This window comes from Alternaria alternata, assembly GCF_001642055.1.
Source record: "Alternaria alternata strain SRC1lrK2f unplaced genomic scaffold CC77scaffold_21, whole genome shotgun sequence".
In the NCBI taxonomy this organism is placed as follows: Eukaryota; Fungi; Ascomycota; class Dothideomycetes; order Pleosporales; family Pleosporaceae; genus Alternaria; species Alternaria alternata.
Window position 1 is genome coordinate 306,149 of NW_017306210.1, and position 14,108 is coordinate 320,256.

The 14,108-nt window shown below is 49.7% G+C and overlaps 5 protein-coding genes across 5 annotated transcripts; 3 read left to right on the forward strand and 2 right to left on the reverse strand.

Annotated features, from left to right (window-relative positions):
• Positions 1-165: 165 nt before the first annotated feature.
• Positions 166-2,077, forward strand: CC77DRAFT_1065002 (ATP-dependent RNA helicase DBP9; the record flags this gene model as incomplete). Its single annotated transcript, XM_018528774.1, has 2 exons — positions 166-1,082; positions 1,138-2,077. 2 exons carry the CDS (start codon positions 166-168, stop codon positions 2,075-2,077), a joined length of 1,857 nt encoding a protein of 618 aa, XP_018381967.1.
• A 1,511-nt stretch (positions 2,078-3,588) lies between these two features.
• CC77DRAFT_944176 (hypothetical protein) lies at positions 3,589-4,732 on the forward strand (the record flags this gene model as incomplete). Its single annotated transcript, XM_018534951.1, has 5 exons — positions 3,589-3,808; positions 3,861-4,037; positions 4,086-4,152; positions 4,194-4,319; positions 4,369-4,732. 5 exons carry the CDS (start codon positions 3,589-3,591, stop codon positions 4,730-4,732), a joined length of 954 nt encoding a protein of 317 aa, XP_018381968.1.
• Positions 4,733-5,666: 934 nt separating this feature from the next.
• Positions 5,667-6,904, reverse strand: CC77DRAFT_381925 (hypothetical protein). The gene is made up of 5 exons (XM_018531444.1): positions 6,729-6,904; positions 6,560-6,667; positions 6,426-6,503; positions 6,167-6,374; positions 5,667-6,117 (listed from the first exon to the last, which is right to left on the reverse strand). The coding sequence occupies exons 1-5, from the start codon at positions 6,796-6,798 to the stop codon at positions 5,811-5,813; spliced, it is 771 nt and encodes a 256-aa protein (XP_018381969.1). The 5' UTR covers positions 6,799-6,904; the 3' UTR covers positions 5,667-5,810.
• A 484-nt stretch (positions 6,905-7,388) lies between these two features.
• On the forward strand, positions 7,389-10,016 carry CC77DRAFT_1023901 (hypothetical protein). Its single transcript, XM_018525758.1, has 2 exons — positions 7,389-7,436; positions 7,487-10,016. Exon 2 carries the CDS (start codon positions 7,651-7,653, stop codon positions 9,727-9,729), a length of 2,079 nt encoding a protein of 692 aa, XP_018381970.1. The 5' UTR covers positions 7,389-7,436; positions 7,487-7,650; the 3' UTR covers positions 9,730-10,016.
• A 1,438-nt stretch (positions 10,017-11,454) lies between these two features.
• On the reverse strand, positions 11,455-13,842 carry CC77DRAFT_1023903 (hypothetical protein). Its single transcript, XM_018525759.1, has one exon. The coding sequence runs from the start codon at positions 13,657-13,659 to the stop codon at positions 11,851-11,853; it is 1,809 nt and encodes a 602-aa protein (XP_018381971.1). The 5' UTR covers positions 13,660-13,842; the 3' UTR covers positions 11,455-11,850.
• Between the last annotated feature and the right edge of the window lie 266 nt (positions 13,843-14,108).

The window sequence follows — 14,108 nt, forward strand, 5'->3', positions numbered from 1 at the left end:
GAGACCGGAGTTCAGCAGGCGCTCCTCCGCTGTGGGTCCTGCCAAGTCCCTGCCGCATTAGCGTCAAAAAAGTTCAGAAGTTCTGTAGAGAATCTATGGATAACGCAAACTTCAACGAGACAACATCGCAACACTTGTCGTAGTTTGACATCACATCCAGACACAATGGCGAAGCGCAAACTTAACGAGCACGACGTGCCAGAGGAGACATCGAGCGACGAGTCGCATTCCGAGCCCCGCAGCTCGCCCGAACCTTCGACACCTGCCGAGACTGCGACTGCGACTGCGACTGCTGCCACAACGACAGTAACACCAACCAAAAAAGCGAAGAACAAGAAAAAGGCTAAAACAGCGACTGCCGCCGTTCCTGAAGTGCCCATCGCTGCTTCCTTCGCCGAACTCCAACTCGAACCGCGTCTATTAAGAGCGATCCGCGACCTGAAATGGGCATCACCGACGGCAGTACAATCGCAGGCGATACCATTAGCTCTAGAGGGACGCGACATCCTTGCGCGCTCTGGAACTGGCACAGGCAAGACGGGCGCCTACCTGCTTCCCATCCTGCACAAGACCTTGCAGCAGAAGGGCCAATCCCTCATCCTGGCACCCACACGAGAGCTATGCTTGCAAATCGCGACAGTCGCCAAGTCGCTTGCACAACACTGCGGACAAGAAATTCGGGTTCGCAACATCGCGGGCAAGGAGTCAGAAGTCGTCACAAAGGCAGCCCTTGCCGACAAGCCAGAGATCATCGTCGCGACACCTGCTAGAGCATGGACAAACATCAACAGCTCCAACCTCGCGGTCAGCGACATCAGGACACTCGTCGTCGATGAGGGTGACCTGATCAATGGTTACGGATTCGCTGAGGACATGGAGAACATCGCACGCGAAATCCCTGTTGGTGTCCAGAAGATCGTCCTCTCCGCTACCCTCTCAACCGATGTCGAGTCGCTCGGCAGCCTGCTCTGCACCGATCCTGTTGTACTCAAGCTTGCAGACCTGGATAAGGATTCACAGAAAGTAAAGCAATACGTACTGAAGGTGGCAGAGGACGAGAAATTCCTCTTAATCTACGCAATGTGAGTTTTGTCGCACGAACAGAACGTGTCACATATACTGACTACCAACCTCTAGGTTCAAGCTCAACTTAATCAAAGGCAAGACAATCATATTCGTCGGCGATGTGGACAGGTCATACCGGGTCAAGCTCTTCTTGGAACAATTTGCGGTCAAAGCCATCGTGCTCAATTCCGAGCTCCCATTGGCTTCTCGCACGCACATTGTTGAGTCATTCAACACGAACATGTACAACATCCTGATTGCGAGCGACGAGACAGACGTTGTGGGCGTACAGGATGAAGGATCGCGGCCGAAGAAGAAGGCGAAGAAGGACAAAGAGAGCAAGGACTCTGGTGTGTCCCGTGGAATCGACTTCCTCAACGTCAGCTGTATCATCAACTTCGACTTTCCTGGAAACTACAAGTCATACTTCCACCGCATAGGACGAACAGCAAGAGCTGGCAAGTCTGGAACTGCCATCTCGTTCATCATCCCCAAGGACAAGTACCGCAAGCACAAGCCGACCACTTTCGCTGGGTGCGAACATGACGAGAAAGTACTGGCAAGTGTAGAGAAGCACCAACAGGAAGGCCAGAAGCTGGAAAACTACAACTTCGATATGAAGCGCCTAGAACCGTTCAGATACAGATTCGCAGATGCGTTGAAGTCGGTGACCAGGATCGCCATCCGCGAGGCCCGAATCAAGGAAATTCACATGGAGCTGGCCAAGTCGCAGAAGCTCTCGCGATACTTCGAAGAGAACCCCGAAGCGCTTGCCCATCTCCGCCATGATCAGACTCTAAACCATCCCGCGAGGATACAACCACATCTCAAGCACGTCCCAGACTATCTGCTGCCAGGTGGAAAGAAGCCTGAGGATGTTGGCTTCGTGGGTCTAAACATACCGAAGGTGAGGAAACAATATAACAAGGGCAAGGGTAGGAGGGTAGTACGAAGGAACGGCAAGGTTGACCCGCTGAAGACATTCAACGCGAGGGGTAAGGGAAAGAAATAGTTAGTCAGAAATTTGGGAGAAATTCGCAAAAGAGATGCCGCACTGGAGTAATTTGTCAACTCGGTCGCCGTTCTCATTTCGTGCTACAACTTGCCAGAATCAGCCTGTCTCTACGAAAACTTGGAGACCGTCAGCTGTCGATGATTGGTTGCTAGGTGATAATACACCTCTCTGCAGCCGGCTTCGACAATCCGCGATTGGTGTAGACATTGAGCACCAATCATGTCATGTATGGACAGCGCCACCATATGCACCCCAAGCTCACCGGTACTTGGCCCGCATAACTGTCAGCATACCCCGACAAGTCTTTCTTCACCCATATTTACATTTACAGGACACTTTGATATTTCAGATAAGCTCATGTGCGGCTTTCGTTGTTTGTGACTAGCGATGAACGACTAGAGTCACAGGAGACTTGTCCATCAGGGCTCCTAAAAGCCAGGCCAGGCTGGCGACAGTAAGTGCCCCGCTATTGAATATGGGAAGGCTCTTCACTTAAAAAGCCCTTAGAACCATCGTGTTATTCTTGCTGTTACCTATGCTGCTCGGACTGCATCATCTCACACATCCTATACACCATGAAAGAGGATGATATTACTATTGCTAGCGAAAAGCCAGTCGCAGGGTCGCTCAGTGTCTTGTCATTGAACGATGATATCCCGATCGATGAAAACGGCGACTACAGAATCGAACAAGACCGCCACTACAAAATCGAGAACGAAAAGTGCCTACCATTCGAGTACAAAAGCGTGCTTGGCAACGGCTGGAGCGCGGTCGTGGAAGAAGTGGAGCATAAGCGAACAAAGGAAAGATTCGCAAAGAAAGTGATTAAGTTCCCTCGAAATAAAGGCAAAGTCAGGGAACAGGCTGAGGAACGATACTATAACGAGGCTGCTATAATTCGTAGCTTGAAAACTCATTCTCATGTCATTCGGTTGTTCGCTACATACACCACACCGCGATCTGGTGCATTGATCTTACAGCCTGCTGCAGACGAAGGCGACCTGCAGGACTATCTTGACAGATACGCCGATCTAGTTGAGCAGCCTGTAGAAAGATCTGCCGATCTGAAGAAGATGACCAAAGTCCTTGAACACGCTTTCGGTTGTTTGTCAAGTGGACTTGCGTACATGCACAGCAAAGGGATACGTCATAAAGATATCAAACCTGGCAATATCTTGATGCATCAAGGCATGGTTGTCTACACCGACTTTGGCGCGTCGAGAGACACCACCAAAGACGGACAATGTACAACAGAAGGCGCACCCGAATCCTTGACTCGAAGGTACTGCGCGCCAGAGGTGCTGGAATTCGACAAAAGAAATTTCACCGCGGATATATTCTCTTTAGGCTGCGTGTTTATTGAGATGATGTTGCGTTTGAGCCACCTGTCAGAACCTGAAGGGCTGGAAGCGGATGGGTATTCCGGTATTATGAACGCCCTCCATATCCTACTTCAATCCGCCCAGATCCCGTCAAAGTTGTCATTTCTCAAGAGAATCGTTACAGTTATGACTGCGAGAGACTCCTTGGGACGTTCCGCTGCTGATGAAGTCTCCAAAACTATTTGCCGTAACAAGCACTTTTCTTGCTCCGACTGCCGCCAAATCCATCCGGACACACATACAACGCAACAATCCCAACCAGAGTGGAGTGAGAGCTACGCAACGTATCTTTACAAGCGATGGGACCAGGAGTATCAGCTTTATTACTGGGTCCACTACGTAGAAGGTATCATTCCTGCAGGCCTGTTATCCTCCGACTTCTTGCTGAAACAGTGTAGGGGAGGGTTGGAGTTTCTTCGATTGGGTTCCAAGAGAGTATGATCGTACAAATCTGACCCCTAGTGCTACAGCTCAACCAGGCTCAGCTTTTGGGAGACATAGAGGCTATGATATACGTGGCAATAACGATCGCGTCCATCCAATGTCGAATAGCCGCTTTGAGCAATTGGATCCATGTAAGTCTGCCTAATGATCTTATCGCATACCAGGCTGATCCTGTGCAGCTTTCTATGTGAGGGACCAAAGCTTCTTCCAGCCTGGAAAAGTATGTCTTCACGACCTTGCTGTTGAGTCAATACTGATGACATCTAGGTTTTCAGTCTTCTTTTCAGTGAAGGGTCATCTGTAATAACACAGTACGATGAATCTGTTTCTCTAATCAGGTACGGAGAGTACGTGTGTAGCCAGATCCGACGCTTTATCGTTGTCTGGAGGAAGAAAGGGTTCGCCTACTGCGTGTATGTTGCAAGATGATAGAATCCAAGCCAAATCGCTAACACCGCATAGCCCTATCTCTACCTATAATGGCCAAGGAACCAGGATGCATGGTGTTGTGCCCAGTGAGCATGCTATAGCGTTCTCGTACGGATCCCAACCCATGCTCATATCCGGCGAAGCAGAACTTGAGAAAGAGCCTGTCTGCATAATCATGAGCCCGGAGCAACAACCTCTCAATATCGATTCTCGGATCTTCTTTGGAATGCAACATCCCATACAATACAACGTGAAAGTAAAGGACCTAGGTTCCGTTCACCCCGACCATCTTACCAGATTTCTAGGCTACTGGGCGATGGAGCATCATATCGGTACTATGCAAGATATGCAGAAATTTGGTCAAGAAGAGACATCGGCAATTATAGTAGATTTGTAAAAGGGTCGAAGCCCTCGGTGAAGAGACCTGCTGCCAAAAGTCCATTGAAACATGGCATTATCTTTCTTCGTCTATTGGCTTCGAACGGAGTGACAGGGGGTTGAACAAAGTCTAGTGAATTCGAAAATTGTTAAGGCCCGGCGTTCCAGTTCGGCTATGTAAAGAACACAGAGTGCGGATAGTTTATATGGCTTCGTCATTCACGAAGTGCTCGAACCAGTGTGGACAGCCTTGCATTGCCTGGTATCGATGTCATCGCATAGTGGTGGTGGGGCTTGTGCAAGTCCGGCCCGCTAGAACGTGCCTGCCCAGGTGCGCTCCCACTGTCGCCTTGCGCTGCGCGTCAGTAACACCACACATGCACAACTTTAAAGATTTACGACCGCTATCAACCATCATCCTGCAGAACTCACCAACGCGACATCAAGCTACTGATGCGATCGGCATCTGACTCCGAATGAAAACACTGTAGCTCAGGTAGCGCATCTCTGCCTGCCAGCGTAGGTTTGCAATCGCGCTCGACGCCCGCAACACATCCGAGGATCATATCCCATCCTCTGTAAAGAGCAGGTGCATCAGTGCCTATGGAGCGCGAGGCACAATCGTGTGTTGCGACATGTGAACCTTCACCACGACGTGACCAAACGTATCGCATACCACATACCTCCCGCCTGCGCCTCGATCGAACACACCCACTCGTGGGAAGACTCTCGGTATACAAGGTCTTGACGCATACTATAATAGAAGGCAATCCCAGCAGCCTGTTCTGCTTTGGCGGCACGATGAGCATGATACTTCGGGTCGCGCAATGACATAAGGGATTGGCCGTGGACGAGACAATGATCTGGCTTTTTCATACAACGTATTTGATTGGAAAGGAAAGAAGCTATGACATCTGTCCGAAATGTAGCGACCGTCTCAGTACTAGCTCTCGGAGCTCGCGACCCTCCAAACGACCTTAAGTTCATAATCTCGTAACATAGACTAAAGAGTCTGACAGCAAACGTATTCGATGAAGCAAAGAGAGTCGTGGGTCGCTGGAAATCTCAGCAGAGTTCGCATGCTGTGTTGCTGGGGGCTAGCTTTGATCAGTCCAGTACTGAACAAGCTTGCCTGTATGACTCGGATGGACCTGACCAATGTCTTTGACCTTCACATTCTTTTCGATAGGGTACGTCTTTCCGAAACGGATGCGAGAGTCGTATCGAAGCGTGATCGAGGCGTCGACAGGTACAACCTCTATAGGTTCCTTGACCATACCACTTTGGTACTCTCCACGAAGATAACAGGATCCGGGATCTGTTCCAGAAAGGTAAACGATGGTGTGTTCCTCTGGCACGCAACCTTCTTTGAGAGTCCCACGACCAGAATAAGTACCAATGCCACTTGGCTAGATCAGCTAGGACCCTTGTATCATACCCGGGTAAATCTCACCAAGCGTATACGAAACCATGCTTGTCCTCGACAACCACGAATCGACGAATGTTAGTATGTACCACTTCATTGAAGCGCACTAGGGTGTATGCGTCATCGTTTGGTTGTGCTTGTGCAGTTCCACCTGCGGCCTCAGAGTACAGCATAGCAAAGACTCTACCGACAACGAAGAAATCACGGGCTTCGGTCCCAGTCCTCATTCGGTAGCCTAAGATCAACAGGGTCAATTAGGAGAATCTGTGTCTCAGGATATGCTTACTCAAGTCCAGTAGATCGTACCATCCGGTTTGCGGCGTGCCTTGGATAGCGCCTCTCAAAGAACGAAATTGCGGCGGAGCTGTAACATACAATCTCAGTAGCACTCATTTGAATTGTTAGGTCACTGCGTCGTACCTGGGTCAGGCATCAGTGCCACGTTTGAGCCATAGTCCTGTTGTGGGCCCGAGTCTTGCCTAGGAAGTGCTGTGGCAGTTTGTTTGGACCAGTGGTAAACTGGGCGGTCTAGTGGAATCAGCGGACGTTCGTTCCCATCAATACTGACCTGAAACGTGGCATTACTCACTGTACTCGTCGTACGTGACACAGTAGTAGTCATTATACTGCGCGCTCCAGATCCAGTTGGTGCTCGACATGTCGCACAGTGGTACTGGGCAGGAGTGCTTGCGTTCAATCACTTTTCACACAATAATGGCTGCCCACCCTGCACAGCTGGTAATACGCACGTTGATTTGGCAGGTATGGGCTGTGCGATGGTCTAGAAGTACCGTCATATTATCGGCGATTGAGCCTGGATTTATGCAAGCAAGAGCTGGAAAGATGTTGCGCGGTGCGGCTCTGCTGTTTTGTCACGACGAGCCGAAGATGGCGCGGTGCATGCCATGAGAAATTGATCGACATCCACACTTACACGCATATGCGCTCCATCTCCTCTTTCTCGCGCATTGAGCATGGGCGCGATGGATATGTGAGTGTTTTTCGGATCGTACCGATTGTTCCCGCATTAGACAGGTTTCGCCGTAATGAAATGCGCTACAAAGCAGCCAGCTTAGTCCAATCATAATGAGGGTGTGCCAGCCCGACACCTAGCAGCCCGGACAGATCAGCCGTGCCACGAAAGACCGGGTGACGACATGCACCTGCGTTCCGATTTGCTTATTCTGCAATAGATTCATCTCAACGCATATATGAGTGGTCGGGTAACTTCAGCTCTTCTCCGTGTTCGGGCCTCCAGATGGCTGACGTCTATCTTGTGTTGCCCCTTATCTAGTACGCAACGCCATATGGTGACCACGTATGCCTACATTCTAATTTCAGTGTCAGAATCCAGCTGATGTCTTCAAAGCCATAAGCTGAGTGTTTCGAGGGATTCTTTGTTGATGAAGAGATACTACCGCCAAAGCAATGCAAGGAGGCATTTCATGTCAAAAGCTATTCTTACAGCAGTTATTGCACATGCAATTTCATGAGTTACTCATCGCAACGCGATGGAAAACCCACGCCAAGTCAAGACTGGTGAACGACCGACTGCGCAACTCGACACGCTGGCTCCTCTGATCCGTCAGTGTTTGGAAGAGATGTCAAACACACAAACCCTACTATCTTCTACTAGGAAAGAACTGCTGATAGAACGCGAAAGAATAAAGACAGCTGGCCGCGAAGTTCGGCAAAAACGAGATGAGGCTGGTAATGCCGAAGTCGGATTTATGAATTGTGTACGAGATTTTGTCAATAGTCATTTGGAACAGCTGCCGACTACTCTCCTCAATGCTTACGAGAAGGTCGAACGAACACGTGATAACCTAGGGGTAGCGGAGGAGAACTATTTGCAAGCCGAAAGAACTCTAGCTGGCGCCGAATGGACATTCATGAATCAGGAAGATCGATTTTACCAATTCGACATCAACAGAATCCTGTTTGAGACACACTCTGAACGCTCTATTCCCCTCTACAGTCAACCATCTGAGGCTACATCCCATCCGCCGATACATCATCTTCCCCCTTGTCCGGTAGGATCGCTGTCTCCAGATCAAGTCTCAAAATTACCGCCTCCGCCACCACCTCCGCTTACTGCGGTTCTTCCGCCAACTCGTTTGTCTCTTTATCCCTGTGCTCCGATGATTCTACCCTCCTCAGCTTCTATCAACGGAAGACATGTCGCAGTGCTAGAAGGGGTAAGCGCCTTGAAGAAAGAACTTGGTCAATTATGGCAAAGGGAGAGCGATGAGTCGGTATGGGCCCAGGGAGATGAAGCGCTGTTTGCTGAAGGAACTGGGATCCTCGACACAGACATGACAGCGTCTAGAAGCGAACACAGTGACATTCTTCTTGATGTTCTCAGGAGAGGAGAAAAGGCAGAACCACTCGATACTGAGGACATGGGTCTGGCCTTAGAGGCTCCAGCTCTGGCTAGAAGATTTTCGGATTCGACATACTCTTCCAGAGCTGTACCAAGACTACCAGTTCCAATGAGGCGAGCCCAAACGGAAAGCGCTGCTCTATTCAATCGCTGTAGTTCCGACATAACGAAGAAGATAGAGGAATGGTCTTTGACGCACCTCAAAGGAAGTGTTATTCAGAAACGTCTATACTTGAACACACTTCAAGACAATGGATTAGAAGGTTCGATTGGAAGTGGGCTAGAAGATTTAGCGACGGAGTTTTGGAGCAAAGATAGTCTCAACCACACCAGAGACAGCAACGAGCTTCACGCGGCTTTCGCCAACGGAACAGAATACGAGACTCAGTCTTTGCGTGATCAAAGCGTCACGCGAAGTATAGCTCCCTCCCTCTTGATGCAACATCGACTAGAAGGCAATCTACAGTCTACCGAACAGATGAAGGCGGAGTTGAGATCTATCAGGCTACAAGAGATGATGGAAAAGAGTGGTCAGGATACTTCGCAAACAGTGCCTCTGTCGTCATCACCGTCACCGTCACTGGATGATCAGACGTCGGACGAACTAGGATGCAACGACAGGAACAAAACACCGGATCCAGCCGTGGGCGTCTTGTGTGATCAGCGAAACTTACTCAAGGATAGCCACTCGTCCGATGTTGTCGTAAACCAGCCAAAATGTACTTGCCTGGCTGAATTCGGCGATGCAGCGCAACGAAAAGATAGTGTCCAAAGCACCCATCACCCCGAATGCGAGATGGCGGCCAAGCATGGTGGTCATATCACGGCATATCGCTCGTCACGAGAGCGAATTGACGTCGAGAGCATTACAAAAGCAACAACGTTAGATGGTCGTTGCAGCCGTACACGTCCAAATCACTCAGTCGACCTAAAGGTACAACATGCTTCGAAATCTGACTACGGATCAAATACACGTACTCAGCCGGACTTCGATATCTATGCGCAGGCATCTTCAGTGCTACCCACAACCATCACCAAAGAGAATGTGCAGTTTACAGCAAGTCCAACCATGGCCCATTCTAAACCAGTCCCTGGAGCTCGTAGGAATTCGATTGCTTGGGTCCGACGCCTTTTCCCTCAATTCAAGTACAAGCGAAGTAAGAGTTCTCCTTCTATTGGGGACTATCATTCAGCTGCTCATGCATGAAGGCAGCCGGTGGCGTAGCAACGTTGTCTGCCTTCGTGGTGAGATGTCATTCGTATCATTTCTCGGACATTTTTCCCGTTCTCCTCGTCGATACATGTCATCTATTATTGTTTCAATATTGTAACATTTAACGAATCACGACGGTAATTTTACGTTTTCGTTCTACAGCCGCACTTTCGGAACGACTTTACCGGGCACGAAATTCGCTTTGGGGTGGTGATTGGTTCATATATATACACTTCAAATCCTTCAATGCATCTGTCGGCCCACCAGTACTGTATACCAGTTGATCCAAGACCTCCTGAAACTTCGGGTCAAGCATGATGATAAGCAGGTAAGAGAGGCGGGTGGACAAACGCTCTACTATTGGCAAGTCTCATGCGGGCTTACACTCAGCCTACGTTGTGACCATTCTGTCGGGTTGAGCTTACTATATCCCACGCGTTCGGTGATCAGCAGGACGTCGGCTTACATTCTTGTGACCTTGGCTGACCAGAGGTCATCATATCGGAGCCCGAGGAATGTACATTCATTGTTCTTTCGGCCCGATAGAATGATGAGTGCCGGTCGTACAGACCCGGCGGGTACACAACAGCCGGTATCGATGATCGCTAGCCGCGCGGTAGGCTGAATATGGAAGGAGTTTGCTAAAGCTCACGAATACTGTATTGATGGGTGTCATGTCTTAACATGGTTCCGTAAGTGACGTCTGGATGGCATTAGCTGCATCATACAAATCGCTGGTACGAGTCTGCATCTCAGTTTGTCACTCGCTCGCTTTCCCACTCCCTGGAAAGAGGCAGAGGAGGATATGACAAAGCGTTGCTCGTTTGTTCTTTCATGCACGACGCTCATTGAGTGTCAACGGCCCGCCGTGACCCCACTCGACCCACTATGGATGCAAGTGGGTGCCTAGCTCCCGTCTCACACGCCGCTCTAACGATTTCCCAGAGGCTAGGATCAAAGCAGTACATGCGCCTTACAAGGCTGGAGATGCAGTCCGCCCCACTCATGCCATGAACCTGTCGATATCATAGACCTGAAGGCCAGATACAACCCAGCAACAGAGAACGGGCGCGTGACCCACCCATGTCCTGCAGCCTACGTAAGTCGATGACTGCCCGCCACGCTGTCGTTCTACCAATTGTCGCGCTATTACCCCGCTCAACGTGGACAACAATGTGCCTTCATGCCTTGTTTTTCGGTTTGACGATGCAGCTTCTCGAAATAACAAACCACAGACAAGTCTTAGGACAAGGTGCTTGCTTATTCTCATGCCTCTGATACTACAGCGTGGGCGGACGATACGTTTCGTGACAAACGACCGAGGAAGTGAGGCAGGTTTCCAGCGATACGATCAAGGTGATACATGTGCCCTTCCGTCCGGTTATTGGATGTCATTTGGTGGCGATAAGTCCGTCTGGACCTACCAATGAGCTGTGCGCCGTCTTCCACATCGGTGAGCGAATGCGGCACGGCTGAAGGAACGGCTGAATAAATCCCGAAGCCTAATTGCCAATCGTAAAGTGACCAACATCAAGAATTTGGTAGCTAACAGTTGGATAAAACCCACGAAAAATATGGACATTGGAATGTGATGAGGGTAAATGGGTGAATTCCAAATCGAGAAAATGGTCTGAGCACGGCCGAAAGGCATGCGGCTCTGCTACTGATCATCAATTGGTGGACGAATATGGCCGGAGTGTATGCGCGCCGTGCATTTATGACTCATGGATAGATGTACTTGCAGGAGGCTTGCAGGATACATGCATATCGCTAAGGTAACGCGCATTGATGCGCTTGATATCGTCTACAAGCATTCTGTTGTGACTGAAGCGATATATAGGAAGACTCACGCTTCCTTAGCAGGAGTATCACGGATTTAATCCAATGATATGGATTCAGTGATGGGAAGCTATTTGACATCAACAAATGCGTCTGACACACTATCAGTAGTATGGGGCGAGGTTATCCAGCACATCGTTATGAGCAAATGCAGGTCCATACATATCCTGAAACTCTCAAATCATCGCTGAACTTCAGTTCCTTCGACAGTTGCGAGATCAATCTATCGTGAATCATGACGCTGCAGGCTGGGCCTCGGTCGACGTTCAACGGTGTTCAATCGTGATCGTCATATAGCGCCGTCAATAATTCGTGGGGTTTTGGCTTGTAAAATGTCTCTCGAAGTTGAGATGACGGCTTTGGTAGTATGTCCGGAGTAGAGAATGTGGAAGACTGAGGCGCCCACCACGAGTGATCATATGCACACCCTGGAGGACACGCGCCATGATACCTGACACGCTGAGGGTTGTCCTTGTTCTCTTCAAACTCGATTGAGCCTTGATAGTATGAGTGGTTGTGGCCAAGACTATCATGCGGCCATTCCTCGAGTACCGATGTCGCCCAGTGCCGCGTTACGGACAGCTCTTCGACCTTGGTGACATATCTTCGTAGGGTGTAGATTTCGTGAGGTGAAACACGAAGTTGGTGAAGCATCCAACGGTTCACTCGATCGGGAGTGCTTTCGAAGTTCATAAGATAGTCGCCGAGGATAGCTCGAGTTTCCTCACCCTCGTCAAGTAGTAACAAAGGGTTCCCTTCCTCCAGACCCGGGTTGACTGGAAGGTCATCTACCAGATCCGATATAGTATCGGATGTTTCGAGTTGGATACTTTGGGCAAACGGAACGGTATCAGCAGACCAATCTTCAAATATTGTCTTCATGCCAACAGCATCTGTTGCACCAATAGCCCAGATCCCAATCAAGCTAAGTGCTCCAGTCCAGTCACTAGGCTTAACACCTTTATCTGGAAAACTGGCACTACGAGACTTTGCACGATCGACTGACTCCAACGACGCGGTTCTGTTATGGGAAGCCGGAGACTTCTGGGAATTATGAGGGCTCAACATGCCTTTAGACTCCTCCGTGTGTCTGGGCAGTTCGCCGATGCCAACATTCTCATCGATCAAGGTGCCGTGGAGTCGGTCAGTGCCATAGAGACGAGCATTATCCTCAGGAACAGAAGCTACAGAAGACGACTCGTATTCGATCTCGGGTGGTTCTTGCTCCTCTACTTTGGTGATCGAGGCTACATCGAGCCTAAAAAACCTATCGAAGCGCTCTTCAATCTTTGAATACTGTTCTACGAGCTTGTGTTCCTCTGCACCGAGTAATATCTCGAGTGGCTCGTAATCTGACTCAACAGGTCCAACATGATCTCTTGCCGCTTGTGCTGCCTCGAAGAGGACAAGTACAGCGCGCTCATCGGCCGTAGCATCATTGCTCATCTGCTTGCGTAAACAGTCGAAGAGTAGCATATCACATTGTGAAACATGCTCTCGTAATCTATTGAGTTCTTTTCGTCTTTCTTGAACCGCAAGACGCATCGCAATGACATCTCCTTGTTGTGCAACAAAGTCAGATAACTCATCGATAAAGTCTGTGTAGAGCCGTGAGGCAGCTGCATTAAGGTACTCATCCGCTTCGATACTTTTGTTGAACAAGGTGGGAGGCCGTGGAGCTCGCCTCGGAGGTGGCGGAGGTGGCGGAGGTGGCGGAGGTGGCGGAGGTGGCGGAGGTGGAGGTGGTGGTGGAGGGGGTGCGGGCAATGATGAAAGAGAAGAATCTAACTGAAGATTATTAGATTGATGTTTGCTTTCATCATATATGTCGTATGCCATATGAGGCACGAGCGGTCGTGGCACACGCGCTGTCGGCTCTTGCAGATCCGCTTCTCTTATAGGACCAAGTTCTTCAGGAAAGCGCACTTTTTTGATGATCCCTCGTTTGGCTGCACATAATGCGCATGGAGTTGATGAAACTGGGATTGGGTTATTTGATGCGACGTCGCTCTTCCGTTCCACTTGTCTAGCTACAGATACATTGACTATCGCTTCATGAATAGGGTTAGGTCCGTCGGAGTCCATGGAACTTCTTAGTTCGTTAGACTGACTAGAATGACCCTTCGAGAGTCAGCCTCCGATTTTCGTTGTGAGAGATCTATGGTATACCACGGATTTGACTCTGAGATCGGAGCGGTCCGACATTGTGGTTGTACAGCTAATGCGCCTTTCGTACATCAACTGATCGCAGCGACATTCAGCAGTACCTTCGGATCTGGAGCTGTAGTTTGACCAAAACTTTTCGTTGATTATCTCCCAAGGAGAGCAGAGGAAGTATTGTAGTACATTGATAGAACTGATGTGATGTTATGGCGCGACCAAGCGAGGCCCGTGCCAGCCCAGAAACGACCATGCAGCCAAACTTTAGTTTCCCCACCTAGCCCACCATCGTTGTCTTGTGCAGGTGGGCTAGGCAGCGCTCTCAGGTGCTTTCAAAGCTAATTGGATATGCTTTATGTTCGGATGGACATGAT

Bases quoted from the DNA above. Each gene is read 5' to 3' on its own strand.
- CC77DRAFT_1023903 (XM_018525759.1), bottom strand. From the start codon at position 13,659: ATGGACTCCGACGGACCTAACCCTATTCATGAAGCGATAGTCAATGTA.
- CC77DRAFT_381925 (XM_018531444.1), bottom strand. From the start codon at position 6,798: ATGTCGAGCACCAACTGGATCTGGAGCGCGCAGTATAATGACTACTAC. The intron at 6,668-6,728 runs GTGAGTAATGCC...TGATTCCACTAG, and splicing joins TGTCACGTACGACGAGTACA to ACCGCCCAGTTTACCACTGG. The intron at 6,118-6,166 runs GTGAGATTTACC...GATCTAGCCAAG, and splicing joins CATGGTTTCGTATACGCTTG to TGGCATTGGTACTTATTCTG.
- CC77DRAFT_1023901 (XM_018525758.1), top strand. From the start codon at position 7,651: ATGGAAAACCCACGCCAAGTCAAGACTGGTGAACGACCGACTGCGCAA.